This window comes from Microcebus murinus, chromosome 19, assembly GCF_040939455.1.
Source record: "Microcebus murinus isolate Inina chromosome 19, M.murinus_Inina_mat1.0, whole genome shotgun sequence".
Taxonomy (NCBI): domain Eukaryota; kingdom Metazoa; phylum Chordata; class Mammalia; order Primates; family Cheirogaleidae; genus Microcebus; species Microcebus murinus.
Window position 1 is genome coordinate 28,305,214 of NC_134122.1, and position 26,320 is coordinate 28,331,533.

General features: G+C 40.5%; 1 protein-coding gene across 3 annotated transcripts; it reads left to right on the forward strand.

Moving 5' to 3' along the window:
* The first annotated feature begins 370 nt into the window (after positions 1-370).
* Positions 371-22,387, forward strand: ZKSCAN1 (zinc finger with KRAB and SCAN domains 1). 3 transcript variants are annotated; one of them, XM_075995322.1, is made up of 7 exons: positions 376-504; positions 631-1,666; positions 7,801-8,315; positions 8,570-8,723; positions 12,389-12,480; positions 12,759-12,885; positions 15,308-22,387. In XM_075995322.1, exons 3-7 carry the CDS (start codon positions 7,893-7,895, stop codon positions 16,198-16,200), a joined length of 1,689 nt encoding a protein of 562 aa, XP_075851437.1. In that variant the 5' UTR covers positions 376-504; positions 631-1,666; positions 7,801-7,892; the 3' UTR covers positions 16,201-22,387. The 3 variants fall into 3 exon arrangements, with proteins under 3 accessions (XP_012614454.1, XP_012614452.1, XP_075851437.1); XM_012758998.3 differs by lacking the exon at positions 631-1,666 and having other exon boundaries at positions 375-504; XM_012759000.3 differs by lacking the exons at positions 631-1,666; positions 12,389-12,480; positions 12,759-12,885 and having other exon boundaries at positions 371-504.
* Positions 22,388-26,320: the final 3,933 nt, after the last annotated feature.

A 26,320-nucleotide genomic window follows, 5' to 3' on the forward strand; every position in this document is an offset into this window, starting at 1 on the left:
CACCCTTGTTTCAGTTCCTCTGCCATAGACATACAATTACTAAGTATTATTATTGCTCGATAATAACTATAATTACCACAAGGACTGCCAGAGATGGAAAAGACAAGAGAAATCAAATTCTCACATGGACTAGTGTCTCAGCTGGAGAGTCTGTGACAGGGAAAGTCTGCACTACCCCACCCCGTCCTTGGTCCCCACATTAACTGGCAACGGCCAAGGGCCGGAACCTCAAAGCTGGAGGATTGACCACGCAAGGACTGGGGCTCCAGCCCGGCGACTCGGGAACCGAGATGCAAAGTCCTCCCGCGCTCCTAGAGAGGACCCAGAAGTGCAGCGCAGTCCCGGAAGGCGAGAGGCTGACACACTTCCGGCCTTTGTGACTCATTGTGTCTTTCGAGGCGTCGGAGGGCCTAGGTTGGTGTGCGGTGCCCTTCGGCCGGCCTGAGCCCCAGAGTCAGCTCCCCTTTCTCGCCCAGCGCCCCCAGGCCGCTCCCCGGGCTCACGGTGAGACTTGGGGCCGGCCTCTGGGGTGGGCGGGCGGCGCCGCTGGGGTGTGTGCGTGAGGGTGGGCGCTGCAGCTGTGGCCCTGGCGGAGTGCGAAGAGTGTCGGTGCCCCTGCTTCCTTCCCAGGCCCAGCCGTTGGCAGCGCTGTCTCCCGGGGAGACGTCCCCGCCCCACCCCCGGGTCCAGGCGAGGAGGGGGCGAGGGTTTCAGTGGCCCGGGGTGCTTGGAGACCTGGGGAGAAGTCGTCGCCTGCAGTGTCGTCATCGTGGTTTGACGTTTCTGAGAAAGGGGTCACGAGCAAACCGATCCCTCTCTGATTTTTCTGCTCTCCTGCCATCGCCATTTGCATTGATTCCAGTGAGAGAGGTTTTTTTTTCTGGGTCCTTCAGGACCTGGAGGTGAAAAATGCGGAAGGCCGAGAGATGGACACATTTTGAGGTGCCGCATACGTTTCCAGATCACCTGCTTTTCTTCACCTCACCCCCACTTATGAACAGTGATTGAAGAGTACTTGAAGCCTAGTCATAGTGGATAAAGAAGTGAATTGGATCGAGTAGAAATTATTATATACACCTCTCTCTTTTTGCTTTGTGGAATGCTATAAAGGCCATTTTAAAATGAGCTGTCTGGGAGATTAGGTGGATTTTTCAGTTCTGAGTAGTTACTCTGCTTGACTTGGAATGGGTGAGGAGTGCAGGGAATTTGTAGAAATAGCAGTGGGCCATTAGGAGAGTGACCTTGGATAAGACAAGATGCCAACTCTCAATTTTGTATCAATACAATTAACTAGATTTTCTCCAAAGGCCCTTCCAATTTTGAAATGATTTGATTAAAGTCAGTGTAATTGAAAAACTCAACTACAGTTTAGCCTGACACTCCCCCTTCCCCCTCCCTCTCCTGCTGTGCCTCCGGTACACAATAAGATACTTTCATTATAGAGAGTGGCTGTTCCATGGCCTGGGACCAAAGAAAGCATTTATTGTACGGGCCAGTGCTAGGCGGATTGGAGGCGGTCAATAAATACTTGTTGAATTGAATTGTGGCGGATTCATTGTAACCACATCAACGAAGCACTGTTAGTGTATATGCTGGCCAGATGTGGAGAAATAGCTTTATTACATAGAGAACTATAATGAAGATTTGCCCCAGAATGTTTCTCCAGGTTTGTATCCTCTCTGAATTATTATGCAAGATTCTTGTTCATTATGTCAGGCAGTTTTCACCATCTTAGAATACCAACAGGGAAGCTAGCTACTTAATACTGTAGTCTTGCTGATTATATCTGATCTGAGCATTTATTAATGACATTTTTCTAATGTTTTATGTTACATCTAAATACAGATTAGTGGTATGTTAAGTCTTTTCATTCTGTAGTACAAATATTTGAGTAGCTACCTGTCTTTTAAGGTAGTTTTTTCATATTACAACATTTTATAGCTCTGTTAAAAAATGATGGTAGAGGGGCAATTTATTTAAACTTGCAAGACTGCCCTGGAAAAAATACTGGGCTGTTGAGAAAACAACCTTTGAAATATACTGAGCTTGTAACTTCAAGCCTTTTCTCTAAGAAAATCGTTTTATAATTATCCTTGGTGAGAACTGAAGTTATCCCATGGTTGCTGGGGGTATTCTCATCTAAAGTGGATGGTATGTCAGAATGTTTTTCAGCTCAGAGCAACCTCAGAGGTAGTTTATTACTATTTGGAACTCTCAACCTCTTGACTGATAAGAATACTGAGTCCAGGAGAAGGTAAATAACTCACTCAGGATATGTTAACTTATTTGTGGGAAGCTAGAATTCAGTCGTTCTAGCCTATGCTACTTTCACTATTACAGGATTTCCCCCATTGCTTGCAATCTTCTATAAGCAGGCTGAAAATTAGAATGTACAGGTACATCTCTGAATATTATTGAAAAAAATCAAACATTTCTCTGGCAATAACTAAATGCCAGAGACTGTTTTAAGTGCTTGATATATGTTAAGCCATTTAATCCTCACAACTCTGTGAGGCAAATACTATTTCTTATTTCCATTATACAAATGAGGAAACTGATGCATAGAGAGGTTAACTTGCATAAGGTCATCAACTAGTAAGTGGTGGAGCAGCTTTAATGCTAACATGAAACTCTTCCAAATAGCTGGTGGAACAAATTCGAGGACAAGATTGAATGCAGAATGAATGGACAGAAAACAGTAACATTGTAAATTCAGCCAATTATTTTTTAAAGACTAATGCTTGCAAGCAATCGTGCTAAGTGATCTAAGACATTCAAAGAAGCATACCTTTAACAATAGTTGAGGAAGAAAACAAGAAAAATTAAGTTACAGAGTAAGAAACATCATAAGAAATTACATAGTAAAAGCTTTATGAAGATCATTGGGGCCTTAAGAGGCTGGAGAGATTTGTGTGCTCAGATCATCTGGGAAAACTAGAATAAAACCCAGCCCTTTCACTGCTGTTGTGGTTCTTCTCTAGCTTAGAGGAGGAACAGAAAAATATTGAGTGCAGGGGAACGGGACCTGTCCCAATAGGGGGCAGAGGGAATGTGCCTATTATGCCCTTATCTTGGTCCTTTGGGCTCACTTCCTCCTAAGAGTCCCTTTCTGTTGATTCTCACTGACCCAAACAGTATCCTGCTCCCTAGCTGAGACAGGATGGCTGGGCTAGCTACCATACTAGTCCTACTCAATTATCCTGTTGAAGCACCTACCTGATAATGTAGACAGTCCCCATTGCATCTCCTGCTGTGTCTCCTCCCTTTTCCTGGAGGGCTTCAGTCACATAGTGACCCTCTGGTAAAAAGAGTGGATGTAGAAGAGGCCCATTCCGGAGTGGTCATTCTTCATAGTCACTTTCATGAAGAGCTTCATTTTAGGAAGAATCGGTGTGTACATAGAAGCCCCTTCTTACCGCACATGTTGGGTACAGGATAAATTTGGTATAATGACTAAAGAACTTGAGCTGAAGAGTCACAGACTTAATTTCAAATCCTGGCTGTACCATTTACTTGCTGTGTGACCTTGGGTAAGTTATTTAATGGCAATAAACCTCAGTTCTTTCATTATAAAGAGAGAGGATAATAGCTACGTGCTAAGATAGTTGTGCGGTCAAGTGAAATGCTTAATATAATACCTGGTACCTGGAAAGCACTCAATAAATGTTGGTTCTTACTATTATATCCATTAGAGAGTTCTTGGACACCAATAAGAGGCAAGTGCGATCTTAGCTTAGCTTTGAAGGATAATAGGATTTGAAGAGGCAGGAATAGAGAGGAAATCTGAGACATTGAATATAATTTGAGGAAAGGATGGCAGTCAAGATATGAGGCATATGTAGGAAATACTGATTAGACTCCTTTTGCTGAATGGAGAAGGTTCATAGTGGGGATTGATGGGAAATGTAGCTTGAGGAGAAATTGGGACCAAGCACTGGAGGGTATTGACTGCATAGCTGTAGAGTTTTAGACAGAATAATCTTAAAGTGAGCTATAGGATGGATTGTGGGAGGGTAGGGAGAAACCAAGGAGAGGAATCTGGACTTCATGGGATTAGATCAAAAAATAAGTATGAGCAAAGAATTACTTCTCCCTGGTACTTGGAGACTGAATGCATATAAGGAGGAAGGAATCAAAGAAGAGGGGGTTTTGAGCCTGTGTAATAGAGTTATTAGGAAAATATCCAAATTTGAAGGCCACAAAAGGATGGCAGGGGGAGCTAGAATAGTTTGGATAGTCCCTAATATCTGTTCAGTTTAACAGAGTTCAATTGCCAGGTTCTTTAAAAGTACAAAGATAACACAAAGAAGACAAGAACCTCTGTCCTTGGGGAGCTTAAAATTTAGTTGGCAAGTAGGACGGGAACTGCAACCCAAATAATGATACTAGAAGGAGACCATAAGTGCCATAAGATAGGAACAAAGATAGTACTAAGGAGGTTCAAAGAAGGAAGATATGTTATTTAATTTGGGATGTCAGGAGGGATTTGTGCATCTCAAAGGGTGAATAACAATTTGACCAAAAGAGTTGATATGGTGGGAAAGCAAAGAGGTGAAGATGAAAACTCATGGCCCATGCTTGGGGAACACTCATGGGCCAGATAGGCTGAAATAGGAGAGAGCACTACTAAAAAAATTGGTGGGAAGTCAGACTGGAAAAGTAGATGGGAGTGTGTGATTGAAGGCTTAGGAATGTCATCAGGGGTTCACTGACAGTAAGTGGGGTAGGAGGGCATGACTGGAAGCACGCTTTTGCAATACTGCACTGACATTGGTCTGTTGTGTGTATTGGAACAGGGAGAAATTGGAACTACAGAAGCTATATGGGGCTTATGGCGCTAGTCTAGGCAGGAGATAGAGAACCTGAATTAGGGTGGTGGGAAGTAAGGGTGAGAAGCATAACAGGAAAAGATACAGTCTTTCTGCTTTTCAGAATGAAAAAGGCTGAGCATAACTGTTTAGCCTCTAGTTGGGAAAAAGCTCACCAGAGGCCCAATTAGTCCCTGCCTCTTGTTTTCAATGCCCCAGCTCCAGGGAGGCCTCTTCCTGGAGCTCCCTTTTTGGTCCATCAGTTACCTCTCAGGGCTCCTCTAGCAAGCCCCTTTAGAACATTCTGCTTTGTACTATAAGTATTTGTATGAAGGTCAAAATCATGCTTTTCTTAACAGGACACCTTGCATATTGTAGATATGCAGAAAATGTGTAGGAAATGGAATAATTGTAGCTGTAAGGATGTAAGAGTAAAGCTGATCTGAAGTTAAAAAACCAAATATATTTACCCCAGCAAGGAGGGTGGGGGTATATAACAGGTCTGAAGGAATCCATGGGAAGGGTTAGAAAATAGTTTGCAATAGGACTTTCACTAGTTTAAAGTCATTGGAGAAATGATTTAATTCCCAGGTTTTCTTAACATTTTATGTAGAAAGCCTCTTGTGAATATATAATTGTCCCTCAGTATCCACAAAGGGATTGGTTCTAGGACACATACACTGCTACGACCCTGTACCAAAATCCACAGATGCAGAAGTATCTGATATAAAATGGGGTAATAGTTGCATATGACCTACGTATATCTTCCCATGTACTTTAAATCATCCAGACTACTTATAATACCTAATATAGTATAAATGCTATGTAAGTAATTGTTACACTGTATTTTTCATTTGTATTATTTTTTGTGTTATTTTTTATTTTCTTGAATATTTTCAGTTCATGGTTGGTTGAATCTGAAGATACAAAACCCACAGATGTGGAGGGGCAGCTCAACTGTAGTGTTCATTATTATTATTATAGATTTATTTTTAAAAGAATTTCTAGTTTTCATTAAGGACAAAAAAATGAGATAGAAAAACTAGTCCTGTGGTAAATCTCAGATTAAAATCATAATCTTTGTGAGTAAAACAGTCATCTCCAAACTTTTTTGGTTACATTCCTGTCAGTAAAAATAACTATGTTTATTAAAACTACATATGTGTATTATTATACTATTCCATCAATATTTTGTGTAGTAAGACAAAAAATAAATTGTGCTATTTTAAGATGATTTTTGTGCTCTTAAGTGTACATGATCCCTTTTCCACCAAAATTATTAATGAGGGGTTTTTTTTAGTGAGAGCCATGTAATTAAAAATGTTTTGCTAGTTTAAAACTTTTGGTTTAACTCATTGTGGTAAAGTAATTAAATGGTCTGTTTCTAAAACTTTAATTTGATGCTTAGTTTTGATGGCCATAAAGGTGAAAAAGATACTTGGCAAAGATTTGTAGATTCAGATGGAAGAGCTACATTGTCAGTTTTGCTTAGTATTAATAACTCATGACTGGTCCTGTCCACCAACCATGCTAAATTTTTGTTGTTAAAATTCAGAGTATATTTTTATCTTCCATGACTTTAAATCACTTGTTCTTACAAACTAGTCAGAAGGTAGTGTTTTATATTTTTAACAAAAGGGCTTAAGACCTACTAAGATTCTTCATTTGAAAGATTTTAAAATAGGTTAGAAAATATTCAAGTTTTTAAAATGTGAACATAGAAGGGTTTTTCCAGGATACTTATTATCATTTTTGGCAGTTAAAGTTACATAACAATGGAAACATTTCATATATATGTTCAAAACTATTCTTTTATCACATTTTTTTTAAGCAGCTATTTTCTCACTCATTGGTAACTTTGACTTAGATTGACTTCCTAATCTAGCTAAGACCTTGCTCTAGAGAGAAGCTTTAGCTCTGCCATTTTCTTGTTCACTTGTGTTGACATCATTGGTATTTCCTCTAATTGAAATTTCTCTACAAAAATTTTTAAAACTGTTTATTTCTTTTATGAAGGTGAGATAAATTAAAGGTAGATTTTTAAAATATATCATTTCATATAACTGGTCTCAGATAATAGTATCTAAAAGTGAGCAAGCTGGAGCCGAGGAGTTCGAGGCTGCAGTGAGCTATGATCACACTACCACAGCCTGATCACACTCCAGCCCGGGTGACAGAGCAAGACCCGTCTTTAAAAAATAAATAAAGTGAGCAAGCAAGTGAGAGCACCTTGGCAGCCCCAGGGGGTGTGGGTGAAAAGGAGGCTCACTCTTCCCTCAGGATGTAACAGATACCCTATGTGACATGTGACAGTTCAACATTTAGACAGAGTGAGCATGTTAGTGTCAATTTGTATGTTAAATGTGGCTTAATTTCTCTCGCTTTTAAAATATAGACGTTCTGATATTTTCTTTCCATATCTCTAGTGGATCATCTTGTACTTTGGAATCCCCAGCTTTAGACTGACCAAGGCACCCATAAAAATAGTAAAAATGGCTAGATGATGGATTAGCAAGTTCCAAGGCTCAAATTTGACTTGAATATTGACTCCACCAGGTAGCCACTTGCCCCTGAGCAAACCTAAGCCTCAATTTATGTCATCTGTGAAATTGCACTAACAGGTCTGTCTACCTGCTAGGGTTGTGGTGAGGTAAAAGAAGATTGAGCACGTACTGCTTTAAGCTTGGCATGCTGCAGGCATTCAGCTCTCACTGGGCTAAGTACTATCAGTGCTGGGTTCATAACCTGCTGTCCACTTGGAGGTCGGTTGCTCTGACTCCAGGAAAACACCATGAGGGTGGAGTTCGCCAGTTTGAGGTTTCTGTTTGCAAACCTTAATTTATGAAGTGACAGTGAAGACAGTACAGCTCTGCAGTCGTTTTTTCCACTGTCATTCAGAAGTATTCTCAGTGCCTTGATGTGCAGCCTGGTGTGTAGCGTCAGCAGCACAGGTCACTGTGTACATACTAATAACTTATTTTTAATACTTCAGGAATAGTACAGGAAGAGCCATCATAAAACATCTAGGCCTGAAAGTCGAGCACAAACCCTGTTTGGATCAAGTCAGTTCCCTGAGCCTGAAGGATGACTGCTGAATCAAGGGAAGCTACGGGGCTGTCCCCCCAGGCCGCACAGGAAAAGGATGGTATCGTGATAGTGAAGGTAGAAGAGGAAGATGAGGAAGACCACATGTGGGGGCAGGATTCCAGCCAACAGGAGACACCTCCTCTGGACCCAGAGATATTCCGCCAACGTTTCAGGCGCTTCTGTTACCAGAACACATTTGGGCCTCGAGAGGCTCTGAGTCGACTGAAGGAACTTTGTCATCAGTGGCTGCGACCGGAAATAAACACCAAAGAGCAGATCCTAGAGCTGCTGGTGCTGGAGCAGTTCCTTTCCATTCTGCCCAAGGAGCTCCAAGTCTGGCTGCAGGAATACCGCCCTGATAGTGGAGAGGAGGCTGTGACCCTTCTAGAAGACTTGGAGCTTGATTTGTCAGGACAGCAGGTAAAAAGAGATGAAACCTATTATGTGTGAGCAGGGTGTGGACTTTGAGACTGGTGCTAGGAGAAAGTTACTGATTTAAAGCCAGGGTTAATAGTAATAGTAGTAGTCCTTGTGGTGGTTTTTCTGCCTGCTCTTTCTGGATATTAAAAAGTGTTCTGGCCTCCTCCTCCCTGGAATACTTATGGTCTTTCTTTAATATTTTAATTCTTATTTTAAAAGTGATTTACCCACAAGCCCAACCTGTTTGTCTTCAGGTCCCGGGTCAAGTTCATGGACCTGAGATGCTTGCAAGGGGGATAGTGCCTCTGGATCCAGTTCAGGAGTCCTCGAGCTTTGACCTTCATCACGAGGCCACCCAGTCTCATTTCAAACATTCATCTCGGAAACCCCGCCTCTTACAATCACGGGGTAAGAAGCAAGGTTTCGTCTGGGGGGAAAAATAAATTATTCAGGATGACAGTGCCCTGTCTGTGAAGCTAAGTGCTTATGATAAAGGAGCATGCTTGTTTTTGTTATTATTCATTATTGTCATTATTACTAAATATCAGGGAAAATATAATTTACAGACCAATCTCAGAAGTTAAATGCTGTTACTATGGAGGTAAGTGAACTGTGCATAATGAACTTGATAAACATTATTTATTGAATTGTTAGCATTCCAGATGTCTGGCACATTTTTAATAGGAAAGTATTGAGAACAGATAATGTTATTTCCACCCTAGGTTTTGAAACACTCTAGTATGTTATAAATTATTTTTAAAGGGATCATAAATCTTTTTAAAGATCCATTTTCTTTAAAATATATAAAAATATTATACAGCATCACTCTTTTCTAGGTTATTTTCAAAAATTTCAAACAGTGGGAAAGAATGGAAAAATGTTTTGTGGAGTTTTAGGAACATGAGAAAAAAAAATCAGTTCACGGTCATATAAATAAAAATTAGTGTTGGTTTTTTTCCCTTTGAGAGAAATACATATCTTTATCAAATTTTAAAATCAAAGTAGATGCATAGTATGTCAGTAAAAACAATGAAATGGTAAAAGCATAGTCATGCGTCATTTAATGACAGGGATACGTTCTGAGAGATGTATCCCTGGGTGATTTCATCACCGTGCGACCATCAGAGCGAACATACATGGTAAAGCCTACTCTACACCTGTGCTATACAATATAGCCTCTTGCTCCTAGGCTACAAACCTGCACAGCATGTTACAGTACTGAATACTGTAGGCAGTTGTAACACAGTGGTGTTTGTGTATCCAAACATATCAAAACAGAAAAAGAACAAGATAAACATGTAAAAAGTAAAAAATGGTATACCTGTATAAGGCATTTGCCATGAATAGAGCTTGCAGGACTGGACGTTGCTCTGAGTGAGTCAGTAAGTGAACGGTGAGTGAATGTGAGGCCTAGGATATTACTGTATATCACTATAGATTTTATAAACACTGTATACTAGACTACACTAATTTTTTTTTTAACTTTTGAACTCTTATGTAATAATACTCAAAGCACAAATACATTGTACAGCGGGACAAAAATATTTTCTTTTTTTATATTTTTACTCTATAAACTTTTTTCTATTTAAAAAAATTATTTATACTTTTTAAACTTTTTTGTTAAAAACTAAGACACAAACACACACATTAGCCTAGGCCTACATGGGATCAGGATCAACAATATCAGTGTCTTCCACCTCCACATCTTGTCCCACTAGGAGGTCATTAGGGCAATAACATGCTTACAGCTGTCATCTCCTATGACAACAGTGCCTTCTGGAATAACTCCTGAAGGACCTTCCTGAAGCTGTTTTACAGTTAACTTTTTTTTATAAGTACAAGGAGTATACTCTAAAATAACAATAAAAGTATAGTATAATAAATACATAAAACAGTAACACCATCCTTCATTATCTTTGTCAAGTTGTATGTACTGTACATTTTTGGTTTTTGAGACAGAGTCTTACTTCTGTTGCCCGGGCTAGAGTGCCATGGCATCAGCTTAGCTCACAGCAACCTCAAACTCCTGTGCTCAAGTGATCCTCCTGCCTCAGCCTCCCAAGTAGCTGGAACTACAGGCATGTACCACCATGCCTGGCTAATTTTTATATATTTATTTTTTTAGTTGGCCAATTAATTTCTTTCTATTTATAGTAGAGACGGGGTCTCACTTTTGCTCAGGCTGGTCTTGAACTCCTGACCTTGAGCAATCCACCTGCCTCGGCATCCCAGAGTGCTAGGATTACAGGTGTGAGCCACTGCGCCCGGCCTATGTACTGTACATAATTGTATGTGCTAGACTTTTATATGACTGGCAGTACAGTAAGTTTGTTTATACCAACATCACCACAAATACGTGAATAATGCATTGAACTACCACAATGTTACTAGGTGATGTTACTAGAAATTTTTCAGCTCCATTATCATCTTAGAGGACCACCATAATTGACTGAAACAGCATTGTGCAGCACATGACTGTATAGTTGTTCAAGAAGAGTTGATTAAGGCACATTCCCTAACCAGTGTGTTTGGATTTTTTTGTTTTGATTTGCGTCTTTTTGTGTGGTTGGTTGTTTGATTGATTTTTTTGTAGAGACAATGTCTCCCAGGTCTCAAACTCCTGGCCTTTATTTAGCAGTTTTCCCATGTCAGCCCCCCAAAGTGCTGAGATTACAGGCATGAGCCACTGAGCCAGTGTGTTTATTTCTGATCACATTTACAGTAAGAATATTAGATTGTGAAGCTTAAGGAAGCATTCTCTCTTCCGTGCCTCCTGGAGGACAGCCAGCAGACACATGCTGGAGAAATTCATGTCAAATGGTGCTATGTTGTTTAACTCTACTACTGTTGATGTTGTTCTAGGGCTTGTGGGGTTTCTGCCCACTCCATGAGCAGGAATGACAGGATAACATCAGGAAATTGGAGAGGATATTCATGGTCTTAGGCTCCAGATTAGAGCTTCAGGGTGCCAGAATAATAGTTTCAGAGATCCTAGTACATGAGTTGTTATTTAGCAAATAGTTTTTTAATGAATTGAGGCATATATGTTAACTCTCAATTTCCCTTTGAGCCTATTCATCTTTCAGAGTGTTTCCTAACTCTCAGGAGTTAGAAAACTTAAAGGAAGTTTAGGAAGCTTAAAAAGTTAGGTACTTGAGTCAAGTGCAGTGGCTTATGACTGTATTCCTGGCACTTTGGGGGAGGCCAAAGCAGAAGGATTCCTAGAGGCCAGGTGTTCAAGACCAGCCTGGACAACATAGCTAGACCCCCGACTCTACAAAAAATTTAAAAAATAGCTGGGCATAGTGGTGTGCACTTGTATTTCCAACTATTTGGAAGGGCTCAGAGGCAGGAGGATCACTTGAGCCCAGGAATTGGAGATGACAGTGAGCTATGATCACACCATTGCACTCTACCTGAGCAACACAGCAAGACCCTGGACTCCACCTGGGCAACACAGCAGGACCCTGTCTCTAAAGAAAATAAATAAATAGATACTTGATTTTTTTGTGCATTTGCTTTAGCCTATCTTGAACAGTTTGAATTTGTTGCTACTTACCCAGAAGTAAGAAGACAGGTTCTTCCCTGCCTTTCTAGGTATTACTGCTGAAGATTGTAAAGCTGTGTTGCGTTTTCACAAGTGTAGATATAAATGGGATTCTCATATCCTCTTCCTTGGACTGGAGTAAATTAGGACCCCGACTTGAATCATGGACTGAATGTTACCCACTTCTGTAGCTGAGTGTAGGAACTTCGTTTTAGTCCTGGCTCTGCCATTCTTTAACTGAGTGACATCAGGAAAGTCATTTCCTCTCCTTTAAAAATAAAAGGGTAGAACCAGGTGATTCTAAGGGCTGTTTTATTAAATGATTCCTTGTGACTGCTGCTTTTAAGAGTAGAGGTCTCGAGAAAACTGAGGCTTTGCTCTCTCTTGTTTTTCTCTGGAGTTCTCCATTTGGTAGTTAGACATTGAATAGTGAACATTGCTGCCCCAGGAAGGACAGTGCCCTGACCCCTTTGAGGGAAGCTCAGAACCAAGCTAATTTACCCACAGCTCCTTTCTCCTTCCTCAGCTGTCCCTGCCACTCACGTTCCTGCCCCTCCTCATGAGGGGAGTCCCAGAGACCAGGCGATGGCATCTGCACTGTTAACAGCAGATTCTCAGGTGAGCTGTGGGTCCCCTGCCCTTCTGAGTCCCTTGTATCTTCCTGGAGCTCTCTTACGGTCTTCACACAGGCCACTTACTCTGGTTGCCTTATCCCCCATGTAGTGACTTTCTACCACAAGCCACCCTGTCCACCCCCCAGGCTGTGGTCACCTTCGCCTTTTCTTTCCCAGCATCCTATAACTGTGCAGTCAGCTCTGTGCCTGACTCAGGTCTGGGCAATGGGATTATCCCTCAGTTTGGGAGGAACTGAGTGTGGGGATCTCCTGTTATTTCAGGCAATGGTGAAGATCGAGGACATGGCTGTGTCCCTCATCCTGGAGGAATGGGGATGTCAGAACCTGGCTCGGAGGAACCCCAGTAGGGACAACAGGCAGGAGAATTATGGGAACATGTTTTCCCAGGGTAAGACCGATATAGGCTTATTGTCTGTCATGATTTTGCCTCCTTATTTGTTAGCTATGGGATCTCTGGTGTATTCAATTAAATGTTGATAAGGATTTAGAGACTGCTGATCCCCTTTTTCTGTCTTTTTTTTTTCTTGAGACAAAGTCTCTGTCGCCCTGGCTAGAGTGCAGTGGCATCATTGCAGCTCATTGCAACCTCAAACTCCTGGGCTCAAGCAATCCTCCTGCCTCAGCCTCCTGAGTAGCTAGGACAAGCATGCACCACCACGCCCAGCTAATTTTTCTATTTTTAGTAGAGACAGGATCTTGCTGTGTTGCTCAGGCTGGTCTCGAACTCCTGGCCTCAAGTGATCCTCCTTGGCCTCCTTGAGTGCTAGGATTACAGGCAAGAGCCACTGCGCCTGACCTGTTCCCCTTTCTTCAGACCAGATAGAACATTTGTGTTTAATTCCAAATGTATGGAGTTAAATATGGACCCTGATTCCAGGTAAATTTTTTGCCTTTAGGTAGTTTTTGCTCTTTGAGATCAGAAATAAACTCTTATGCCCTGAGTCCTCACCTCTTCAACTACTCAGCTACCTAGGAGGATTCTGCTCTACTCCCCATGGGTTACAGTTAGGTACCTCTGTCAGGGAAATATCTATCTAGTAGAGAAGGCCAGGTGAACTGGTCATTTGTCTAATCCCAACCTGTTATCCCAGCACCATGTTCTTAAAACTACCAAGCATCCTTCCATGGGCTTTCTGTCTTCTTCCATTCTGAGTGCTACTCAGAGACAGTTCCATGTAATTCCATAAGCTTGTTCCTGGACATTCCTTGTGAATAGGATCCCAATTTCCAAACCTAATGGTGATCTTCTAGGAAGAGTTCCGGGTCCTAGGAGTGTAGTAAGAAGTTAAAGAGGCATCAGCCAGATGAGACAAGCTGACACAGTTGGCAAAATTCACATTCGTCTCCCCTAGATCTTAACCACTAAGAGACAGGCTGCAAAGAAGTCCTCAAGTAAATACAGCAATAGAGAAGTCCACAGCAAGTTTTGTTTTGAATCATAGCTATGAATGGGGTTTATAGTTTCTTTTGGTACTTGCTCTTGTACAAAGAGCTCTTGTACAAAATGAAAATTAAGCCAAAGGACTAACCCGTGTTTATGAGCTAAATGTTACCCATTTCAGTAACTTAAAAAAACATTAGGAACAGTCTGGGAACAGTCTAGATGGTCGAGGACCTTGGCTTAGAATTCAGAAGAAGTGAACCAGTTTCCTGTTTCTTACAATTGGTTCAGTATTTATAGTGATTTCATCACAAAAATCAGGAATTGGATTTCATTATTGAGCTCCCTCAGTCAGTGCATTCCAGGGCCTGTTTGGCATAGTGTAGACCTTGAAAGGTGTCCTAAAATGAGATAAATAAAAAATAGAGTTAGTGTACACTGAGTGTTTTCCTAGACAAATAGAAAAACATATAAAATAGTGTACAACCATTGAACAAATTTTATTAGTCTTCACTTAAAAACAAAGGTGATATACAGATGATAGCAGTGTACAATAAAAATTCCAATGTTTTAATATACTGATTGCTAAAATGAGGGGATTAGCTCTATATTTATAAGGTTCCATTTTCTCATACTATCTTCTTCATAAGCTATCTCCAGGATTTTGTTTTCATTTTCTTTTCTGTTCTCAGTTATTCTCGGTTGTCAGTTGGTGAAGGTTTTAATTATGTTGACTGATGCCCCAACTGACTTCTTCACTTCCCATCTCTTACTTTAGCACTATCAGCTCTGTGCTGCTCTCACTGGTGGAAAGAAACTATTTCGTGTATCTGAAAGTCTCTGTAGCCTGCCAAGTTCAAAACAAGTTTCTTGTTTTGCCCCATTAATCATTGGCTTGTTGATAAAGTACAGAATTGGAGGAGTATCTGCATTTGCTTTTTAAACTATATTTCTTTCTTTCTGCTAATACCACTAACTATTTTTAGGAAAGACCTGTCTTCTTTTTGTAAGTTTACGAATATTTGTTAGAAATGAAACATGATTTTTTACATGTGTATTTGTCTCTTCACATTAATTATTAAGTTATCAAGTAACAGAATTGTGACCACTGAAGTCCCGTAATTCCTTATCCCTTCCCTTCTTCCTTGGCCGGTTCTCTTCCCTCGGCTCACTCCCAGTGTGCCTGTGTATTTCTACCATCTCCCCATGCTCCCACTATGTCCCCTGTCTTTCCACTTCCCTCTTATTTTCCAACTCTACTTCCTGTTGTCCCAGTTTTTTCCCTCATTTTTCTCCTAATTTATCTTGGATTAATACTGTGAAGTCATTTTGCAGGCATGTGGAAGTTTCTTGGAAAATAATGTCACTTGATTAACTTATATATTCAAAAGAAAAAGGTGCTATTTGAACTTTCTGTTTATTGTATCAGGTTGTGAAAACAGGAATGAGAATGAGGAGTCAACCTCAAAGGCTGAGATCTCAGAAGATGTAGCATCACGTGCGGAGACAGCAGGGAGATTCCAAAAAGAGCTTGGAGAGAAACGTGAACAGCAGGGCAAAGTAGTGGAAAAGCATCAGAAAAACTCTGAGGAGAAAACTAAAAAAGAGAGGAGGGATTCGGTGCCAGCCACAGTCAAGGAAAAAAAAACCATCACAGGAGAGAGAGGTCCAAGGGAAAAGGGTAAAGGATTGGGAAGAAGCTTCAGTCTGAGTTCAAACTTTACTACTCCTGAAGAAGTTCCAACAGGAACAAAGTCTCACAGATGTGATGAATGTGGTAAATGCTTCACAAGAAGTTCAAGCCTTATTCGCCATAAAATAATCCACACTGGAGAAAAGCCCTATGAATGTAGTGAGTGTGGGAAAGCCTTCAGTCTTAACTCAAACCTTGTCCTACATCAGAGAATCCATACAGGAGAAAAACCTCATGAATGTAACGAGTGTGGCAAGGCCTTCAGTCATAGTTCAAATCTTATCCTACATCAGCGCATCCACTCTGGAGAAAAACCTTATGAATGTAATGAGTGTGGGAAGGCCTTCAGCCAGAGCTCAGACCTCACTAAACATCAGAGAATCCACACGGGGGAGAAACCCTATGAATGTAGCGAATGTGGAAAAGCTTTCAACCGAAACTCATACCTTATTTTGCATCGGAGAATTCACACTCGAGAAAAGCCCTATAAGTGCACTAAGTGTGGCAAGGCCTTCACCCGGAGCTCAACCCTCACTCTGCACCACAGAATCCACGCCAGAGAGAGAGCCTCTGAGTACAGCCCAGCCTCCCTGGATGCATTTGGAGCGTTCCTGAAAAGTTGTGTGTAAAGCAAGAATTTATCATCAAGCCATCTCCCCCTTTTGTTTATAAAATTGTTTCAGAGATGTATGCCCACAGAGGGAAAATAAAACAGCCTCAACAGATTTTTTTTTTTTAATCACATGTAAGGATCCTTAGAGTTACATCAGCAGTGTTCTGCCTTTGTGTAGTCTGCGGGCAGGTAATTCTTCCACATGGCCCGTGCAGGGGAAAGCTAGTCATATGGGTAGTCCACATATTTCCACACAAAATAAAAGCACATACATAGGAAAATGTCAAGCTTTTCAGTAATGAGGATACCTTTAAGGCGCTATTAGACTCTCAGCAATCACAACAAAATTGAAAGGTTGAGATTGGCTCCATGAACATGATACTGAGGTTAAGAAGCTACTTGCTGCAAATAAGCCCTACTTGGCCAACATCTTATTTCTCAAAGAAGAGGGACAGTTAAAACAAAAACTACATTGGGACATGCTGCTCAAGCTAGTTATATATACAGTAAATTTTATATATGATCACTGGTAGCCTACCAAAGGTATAGAAATCTAGGACTGTGCTAATCAGTATCAAACCAAAGATTTCTGTCTCTTCCCAAAAGAGAGGGCAAGTGCACCAGTCTACAGTTCCAAAGGTCTTCAACAAATGTAGATGGTTCTATCCTCATCACTGAGATCAATTCTACTGAAATGGCAACAATGATTGAAAACATTTCTCTCCCTTCTTGAAATCCCTAAAGCACTATAGCACTCCTAAATGCATTTCTCCACAAGTTAGCACTTGATTGTATACTGTCTTTTAATCCTTCATTGTTTCATGTATGAAGTTTTTGTCACCCCTTCCCCCAAAAGAGATGCTTCAATTGTCAAGGGATATATTTCTTTCTCTGACAGCACAGCACTGGACATAGTGCTGAACACGCAAGAGGCACTCACTATGACTGACTTCTAGCAGGACTTTTATATTTATGATAAAGCCCTGTGAATTATGAGTACCTGAAATATGGTAGCCTGGCCCAACTTTTAAAGAGGACATTCAGAACCGCATGCTAAACCTCTAGGGTCTGAAGCTATTTTTGTCCCAAATATAAATGACAGGCACTTGTTAGCCACCTGCATAGACTTTTTAAACCTAGATCAGTAAGTAAATACAATGAAATGTCAAAATGACTCTTGTTATCATCTTAAAGAAGAAAAATATGAACACTGACTAAGGTCATTTTTTGATATCTTTCAATGGCAGAAATCTTAGCCAGAATTCTCTTCAGTCAACTGGTGAACAATATGATGACTTGGGCACTTTCTGAATCATTTGTAACTTAATAGAATTCAGAAGATGTGATTTTTGTTGCTTTTCAGAAAAGGGAAAGTTGTGGGGAGCATTTTTTCCACACTTTTTCAGAAACTTTGCAAAAGCATTAGTCATTAGCTGGCGATTACTAAACATATTTTGTTGCTCTGAGTCATTATCCAGCGTACTAAGATATGGTTGGTTATATCATTGTCATAGTGCACAGTGTCTTTTCTGTTTCTCATTTCTAAAGACTGAAGTGAGGTTATGAAACTAATCTTTCCCATCATCTGTGCAGGAGGATGCAGTTGGCTACCTAGAAGCTATTAATGGAGACTATTTCACACATACAGAAGACCCAAGTATCATGGGCTATGTATTAGGTCATCAAGAAGTTGGGTAGAGATGGCTCTGCTCATGAGAGCATCAAATGATTGTGGACAGCCCTGTAAAAACTTAGAGACATAGACTAGGAACAAACCTGGAGATTATCAGTGTGGCCACCCCAAAATGGAAGAACCCCAAAAATAGTTTGAGGTTTTCCCTTAAACAGTACTAAAACCATCATCAATTGTTCACTGATCAACAGCTACAGTCCATGAAACAGCGTGGTTTTAATGCAGAACCAGTGAGGGAGGAAAAAATGTGGCCTCAGCTCCAGACCAAACTAAATTCTGCACAGCAGTCATTCTTTGGCCTCTCTGGCTTTATTACTTGGACCAAGCACAACTTCCCTATAGCTTCTAAGCAGTTCCATCAGTATTGCCTGGGAAAACTTAAAGTAGTAAGTCAACCAGTCACCAGAATATTTCTACCTATCCAACTGAAGAAAAATGGAAGAGATACTCCAGAAGAGTATAGCTAAGTAACTTTCATAGTCAAATGGAGGTAGAAGTGCTTTAAGGATGTTCTTCAAAGAAGGAGCTGCAGCAGTGGTTGCATAGAAAATTGAGCAAGGACATTTGCCCACTAGAAAGCAACTAAAAGTGGGTTGTGTAACTCAAGGCTCCATCCCAGCTCTGACTGTTCTTAAGAGGGAAGCAACTTTGGCCAGTTCCACACTGGCCTCTTTTAGCTACAACTACATACTAATATGATTCAGCCATCATTTTTGGGTTTTGTTTTTAAATGAAAGTTAAATATGACCTGAGCCCCCACATTCAGTTCCCATTTTATTGGGACATCTTACTGACTATGTTGGATAGCCATTGGGGTTGCTTTGGATCTTCAGTAGATGCATTCCTTGAAGCAACTATTTGAAGATGTGTTTTCTGAGGAAAAGAGGCTATGCCTGTTTATTAAAACCATTTGCACTGCATTCATTTATCAGATGCTCAGTGCAAAGTGTAATTGGATCATGGTCAAAAATGCTTGCAACATCTAATTAGTGCTCAGGATAGTTACTGGAAAGTCCTTGACTGGCTGAAGTCTGTTAACAGTTTAAGAACTCTATAGTTAACCATTAACGTGCTAGTTGACCTAGTGGAAGTTTTGAAAGAGTTTTTTAAAAATATATACCTTACCCTTGCCAGGAAGAAAAGTAAAATTCTTCAAGTTGTGTTTGTTTCTACTCCAGCCTGGCTGGCAAGGCTAAAACCTGAGAATATAGATATATGAGACATCTCGATATGTAAGGTACTTAATAGTAAAGACATAAAAGTAAAACTGTGCTAAATACGTGTAGAAAGATTGAGATGTTTGATATATGCAACAATTCACATCTTATATACGTCAGAGAATTTATTCCGGAAAGGAACCTCTTGAATGTGATGAATATGGCAAAGCCTTTAATCACATCTCACCCCTTAGCATCAGAAAGCTTACACTGTAAATAAACTTTATTAATATTATATGTGAGAAGAACTTTCATGTATAGCTTTCATTGCTTCGGACAGAAAATTCTGTCAGGATGTTCCAATCATGTGATGAATCTGAGAAACCATGCAGAGGGAGCTCAGTCCAGAGGATCTACTGAAAAAAAAAAATGTGGGGAAGTACTAAAGAAATAGCAAAATGGACAACTTCTTACAAAAATTGTTAATGTTGGGTATTTACATATTTTGTATGACCATAATGTCAGTGTGTGTTTTGTACCTCCAACTCCTGTTGTTCTGTATATTACCTGTAAGCAGATGATGTATTTTAATCTATTTGACAGAACACATTACTCCAAAAGAGCAAAGTTTTGGAGTGAATAGTGAAATTGATGTGGTTATAGACAAAGTGCACAGAACTGAGAAGGGGGAAAATGAGGGCTTCATAGTTTGGTGTTTACCAAGTCAAGAGCAAAGATTGGTAAATTTGCAAGGAGAAACAGATTAATGGGGCACTAAAATGGAACAACTATAAACATCTGCCACTTGAGAGTTTTCTCTTCAAAACTGGGAAGTTGACTTCTGACCATTGCAAGCAAAGGGAATGATCCTCTTAGCAGTGGGGAAGGAGGGTATTCTCCGAGAGTTGAGAGTAGGGAGTTCCCAGAATGACCAGGGGGACCATGTAAGCTGATCGGGCACTAAATTATAGTCCTGGCTTCCCAACTAACTCTTAAATCTTTCTGCTTAGGAAATTTGAGACAGGGAAACACCAAGGTGGGCTTTCCCAGGAAAGAGGCACAGATACATCCAGCTGTGGTGTTGCAGTAAGTTTGTCTGTTAAGACTTGGGAAGCATTTTGCAATATTCCCTTTGGCCGTGCTTCCTATGTACCTTCCCTGTTCCCACTCTCTTCCCCTGGTTTGTGCTTATTAGGACAGGGGTTGTGAAGGGTCATAGCTGTGAAAGATTTTTTTTTTTTAATCCTAGAGTTGGTCACCTTTATTCCAGGTAGTCATGCTGATCTACTTACCCAAAGCCAGCTAACCAGGTTCATCCTGCCATCCTCATGGAAGACTCTGTGTATGAATTGGAGTTAACAGTATTGAAATGCAGTCAAACAATGACAGCAATACTTGCCAGAGGAGCTATATTTCTGTGTCCCACTCTGAGCAACTTCTCAGAAACATGAGGGGGCTGGGGTTTCCCCATCTGGGAAATCAAATGAAGGTCTGCAGATTTTTAAGTGAAATATAGAATCAGAGAAAAAATTAAGTGTATACCACTTAATTATACAATAGATCATTTCATAGAAATTAGGGTAGATTTTTATTTCAACTACTACTGGAGAATTTAATAAAATGCATTATTGTTTGAAAAGTTTTCATAATGTAGATTTAGGTTTCATTTTTAGAATAGACACACTACTGTACATTTAAAAGCAGTTACTTATTTTGCTATTCAGATTAATTTTTTATTATATCTGAAGATGAAATTATCTGTTTTACTTTTCAAAGCTTTGTGAAACAAACTTGAAGTTATAGGGAGGTAAGCCATCTCCAATTCTGCAGGTCAAACAAAAGTTTTGGAAATACTTTTGACATCCCATAATACAGAATGTCTTAACATGAGAACATAATTTTGTATTGTCTGGTTCTGTTTAATAGTGGGCACCACCAATCTCATGTTTTCTGTTATCCTAAAACAATGAAAGGGAAACAGTGGGCGTTACATAGACTTCTAAACCACGGTCTGCTATGATTTTAATCTTTGAGACTCTCATCTCCACTTACTAAACAATCATGACTCACTTGAAATTACTCAGTAATCAGCAAAGTTAATTGATCTTTAAAGTTAAATTTTCTCCCTTCAGCAAGCATTCATTAAGCAGTGATGCTGAGTATTTTAAGATATAACGAATGAGATCTGTGATTGATTAAAAGGTGGTATTAAAACTTGGATTTCATTCCAGTTTCAGGTTTGAGTTTTAAATTCCTTTGGTCCTAAAACCAAAGTGACCAGGCAGCTGCAACCACCCAGAGTCACTATCATTCAGTCCCCTGACAAGGTTAGGTGAGTTAGGATGGAGAATTGGAAAGAGGGGCTAAAGCAGCCCCTCTGGGCTGAGGAGGGATATAGGGGAGACTGTTGGGGGTGTGTTGGGGTTAGTGCTCACTTGCCTTCCCCTCACCTCAACCAGGGAACAGCATCCAGCTGCTTTTTAAAGTTTTTAGTCTGCCCTAGCAAGGACAAAGCATGTTAGATGTAGAGATGCTTCTGCTGGTAGCAGGGGTTATTTGAAAACATATATGAGGGGGGTGGGGTGGGAGGAAGCAGATTGTGATTATGCAGGAATATAATGTCCTAAAAATATATGAGTTTAGGGGTAAGGGGTGGGGTATTCAAGCAAAATCGGTAATTATTTTAAAATGAGCATATGTATTTTTATTAACTTTTAGTTAAATATAGATTATTGCAACCAGGTCAACATGAACCTAAATCTATATAGAGAGCTAACTCAGGCATTGTCTTGTTTATTTGTAGACTGGATAAAACAACCTGTCGTGTTTTGTCAATTCCCAGCTTCTTTCTTTAGAATAAATTAGACCAAAAGAAGAAACTTACTTGTCTTTGTATACCCACAGAATTAAGTTATTGCTGTTAAAAACTAAATTTTTTTCATTTTGCTAGGCTCTGAAGAGTCCAGGTGCTTAGTAGATGTTCAGTAAGTGATTTTTAAATTGAATTTGTTAAAAATCCTCGTTAACATTTCTAGAAAGGCTTCTTTCAATAAATAATGGAATCTTAGAAGAAAAGGTTTTTTTTGTTTTTAAGCTAGGGAACTCTCCTCCATTGAAAATAATAATTTGAAACTTTGAGGTATAAAATTTCAATGATAAGAGAAATGGCAGCAAAATAAAATTTATGCGCATTTATAGTCAATGGTCCATTTTAGGAGGCCAGTGTTTCTGACAAATGTTAGAGTAGTGAGGCTGGGGAGGAAATTGTGGGGATTTGTAATGAATATTCTCTTTATGTTGTTTCTCTTCTGGGTCATGGTAAAACAATAAATTATCATCTCTAGGTGGCATTACTCATAGTGTTTGTTTTTTGTCATCCTTGGTTGTGTAAGTGCATGTTTGGAGTAAACAACAAAGTATGATTTCACAGTTTAAGTTAAAAACTGCAACTGCAACCCACAAAATCCCCACCACCCGTCTTCATCCAACACTAATATGACCCTGTGGTTAAGTTCATGGAGCAGCCTAGCATGATGGCTAAGCACACAGGCACTGGAGCCAGTTTGCCTAGGGTTACATCCTTAATCTACCACGTGCTTGCTGTGTGACCTTGGGTAAGTTTCTTAGAATGTCTTAGTTTCTCATCTGTAAAATGGGCTTAGAGTTAATAAATGAGCTAATACATGTAAAGCACACACAACAGTGCCTGATACAAGTGTTCCAAAATTTTAGCTATTGTTTCCTCTGTGGGCCTGTCACTCTTCTCTTGAAATTCATTTGGCCCTTATGAAAGTCCCCCCTTTTTTACCTGAAACATGCTGGTAGTATCCTCCATCCCATGAGTCCCTAAAATACATAACCTTGAAACCAGGTCTTTGTGAAAATTGGGGATCCAAGCACAGGTCCCATTTCAATCCCAGGTATTAGGGACAGCATTTCACATGCTTCTGTGATTCCAGTTGCCCAAGTCCCTGCTCAGTTCTTTCCCCTGCCCCAGTCCTACAGCTGATTTGCAATCCCAAATCCTCTGAGGAAGCAAAGTTCCCCTGAAGTAATGGAAATTGCTTGTCCCAAACTACCTTTGCCCCTTTGCAGTAATTGCCACCATGTCTCCTGTCTTCAGCCCAGGCTCTGTTCCAGATTCTTGAACCTGGGAGGCAATAGGCTAACTCTGCCCTACCGGGATTAGCTGTCGCTGTGTGCTCTGCATTTGGTTCTAGGTTCCACATTATGAAAGAACAGACCAGCATGGTAAAAGGACAGGGATTGAGTTGGCAATTGAGTCCATTTGATGGAGTTGAAAACCACCTCATGTGAGCAATAAAGTGTTTAGCTTGGTAAAGAAAAAACAAGGAACATGGTCTCTGCCCTCAAACATCTGAGCCTGTCCTGTTAGAAGAGGGATTCGATTTGTTCTGCATGTTTCTGGTAAGTAGAACTAAATCCTTTCAACAAACAGTATCAGGCCATGCCTTGAGTGTTAAGAATAATAAAGGACAGATGTGGCGATGGCAGGTGACCCTCTCCAGAAAGGGCAGAACAGAAAAAGGGTCTGTGATGGGTGGAGCCACACCTAACCCTGGGAGTCTGACTTTACACCAGAGAGATCAGAAGAAATAATGTAGCCAAGAATTTGGAGGATTCAAAATCCCTTACTATTTGCAAGTTTTTTCTTTACCAAGCTACTTCACAAAGCTAGTTTTCTCTCACATGTTATAATTTAATCTTTTCCCAATGCTTTAAAGTTGTCAGAGCAGGTATTCTCATTTTCCAGATGTCAAAAATCTCCAAAAGCCCACTAGCAACAGAGCTCTGGCTCTAAGACATAGTGTGACAAAGATTCTTTGCTTGGCCAAACTTTAGTCAGGTTTCTAAATCTTCTGCTACATCCATCTGTGCACTTCCTTGTAAAATCCAGTTTAAGCAAAGAACCCTGCTAAGTTAGTGTAGCAAGAACTCACCATCCTCAGTATCTGATCACCTTTGACAACCCCAAATAAGTTACTGAGGCAAAGATCTCAATCGATGAAGGTTTATTAAGCCAAAGTTTGAAGACACACCTGGGAAAAACACAGGCCACAGATGGATCTGTGACTTTTTCCACAACAGGATTTGGGAACTTAGTTTTTAAAGGGGATAGGATATACAAGCAGAAGAAAGGAGAAGTGGAGTGTGGGCAGTGATACAAATGGTTACATTCTTGTCAGGTCTAGGAAATCTATATTTTACATAAGATAAAAGGAATGTTAGAAGAAAAAAAGAGTGAAGAAAGCATCAGTTACGTAGATGTTCCCAGGTAGGCGGAAGAACGTTTGATCCTGTCTTGTCTCTGTTCTGCACATGGGAAGATAAACTTGGACTCAACATTATTTGTGTGGAATTAAACATTTAATTTTAGGAGCTAGACCTAGCCTGCAGACCCAAAGTTGCAATTTTCATGTCCTTGCTTATGGGAAGCCAGCAAGGAATTTTCTTATGATCTGTGGGGACAGTCCTTATAGTTGCCTGAGGCCTTTTACCTTTCTCACTGATGCTAGTAACAGCTGTTCATGTGAAAGGAAGAGGGTGTTGCATGACTCAGCCTCCAGGTTTGACCTTTCTTTTTGCATAAGGAGTTGGGGGCGGGGAGGTCCTCAGATTTTTCTTTTCCTTTACACCCTTGAGATTTGATCAGGTTCCTCATCCTCCACCATCCCCTATGTGATGTCCGATCACCCTAGCTTGCCTTCAGCAAGAACCAGAATGTCTTCTCTTAGTAATTTTCCACCCATTGACCCCCTACTCTGCTCCTTGTCCATAAATTCCCAGTTGCCCATGTTATATTCAGGTTTGAACCCAATCTCTCTCCTCTACTATAGGATTCCATTGCAGTGGTTCCTCTGTCTATCATGATGATCCTGAATAAAGTCTTCCTTACTGTGCTTTAACAAGTATTGTTGAATAATGTTTTCTCTTTAACAGTTGTTAAAGAAACCACTCCACTTTTGTTGTCTTTTCCATTCATTTTCTTTAACAAATGTCTTTGCAGCTTTCCAACATGCTATATATGTGGACTCCTTCCAGGAAGAAAAAGGAAATGTTGAGTTGTGACAACACAGCCATGCTCTTACAGAAATCAAGGTTTGATCACCCTCTACTGGCCGAGCATGCTGATGGCAGCAAAAATAAGCGATGGTGAGACTGAGCAAGGAGGATCCAGAAAACCACCTTTTTTTTTTTTTTTTTTTTTTGAGACAGAGTCTCGCTTTGTTGTCCAGGCTAGAGTGAGTGCCGTGGCGTCAGCCTAGCTCACAGCAACCTCACACTCCTGGGCTCCAGCGATCCTTCTGCCTCAGCCTCCCGAGTAGCTGGGACTACAGGCATGCGCCACCATGCCCGGCCAATTTTTTTTATATACATATCAGTTGGCCAATTAATTTCTTTCTATTTATAGTAGAGACGGGGTCTCGCTCTTGCTCAGGCTGGTTTTGAACTCCTGACCTTGAGCAATCCGCCCACCTCGGCCTCCCAGAGAGCTAGGATTACAGGCGTGAGCCACCGCGCCCGGCCAGAAAACCACCTTTTTAAGAGAGAACTATGACCACCCTGCTGGAAATGAAGGGAAAGAGCCAGGATGACAGTACACACTGCTAGCTTGTCCCCTTCTGGATTTCTGCTACAAAGCGCACAGCAATCCTTTCTCTTTTGTCAAGCCAAATAATCTTCCAAGACAAAAGAACACGGAGTATAGCAGGATGTGGTGGTATGCGCCTGTAATCCCAGCTACTCAGGAGGCTGATGTGAGAGGATCCCTTGAGCCCAGTCTGGTCAAGACCCTGTCTCTCTTAAAAAAGAAAGACCCTGTCTCTCTTAAAAAAAAAAAAAAAAAAAAAAAAAGGTAAGAACAAAGTAATATAGAGAAAATAAAGTGGGAGAGTCCAGAGATCATAGTGAGTTCGTGTCTCCAGGCCCACACATTTTGCATTCCAAGATTCAGAAGCAACTTTCAGACATGATTGTGGAACTGCTGTAGGTGACCTTTAAGACAATCATACATGACAGTTCTCAAGCCTTCTGAAGGGCTGGCAAGGACAACAACTATATGTATTTTGTGGAGGAAAATAACTATAGTCAGTAAATTACTGAATAGAGTCAATTGAAATTATGGGAGAGTAGATTTTTGCTTTAATTTCAGCAACTTATTAGCAATTAGAACTCTCCAAAAGGAGGGAAGTATCTTCTAAAGTGGTAAGTGCTTTGCCATGGAAAGGGTTAGCAGCAGAGGGCCATAATAGGAACAACATGTG

Bases quoted from the DNA above. Each gene is read 5' to 3' on its own strand.
- ZKSCAN1 (XM_012758998.3), top strand. From the start codon at position 7,893: ATGACTGCTGAATCAAGGGAAGCTACGGGGCTGTCCCCCCAGGCCGCA. The intron at 8,316-8,569 runs GTAAAAAGAGAT...GTTTGTCTTCAG, and splicing joins TTGATTTGTCAGGACAGCAG to GTCCCGGGTCAAGTTCATGG. The intron at 12,481-12,758 runs GTGAGCTGTGGG...CTGTTATTTCAG, and splicing joins TGTTAACAGCAGATTCTCAG to GCAATGGTGAAGATCGAGGA.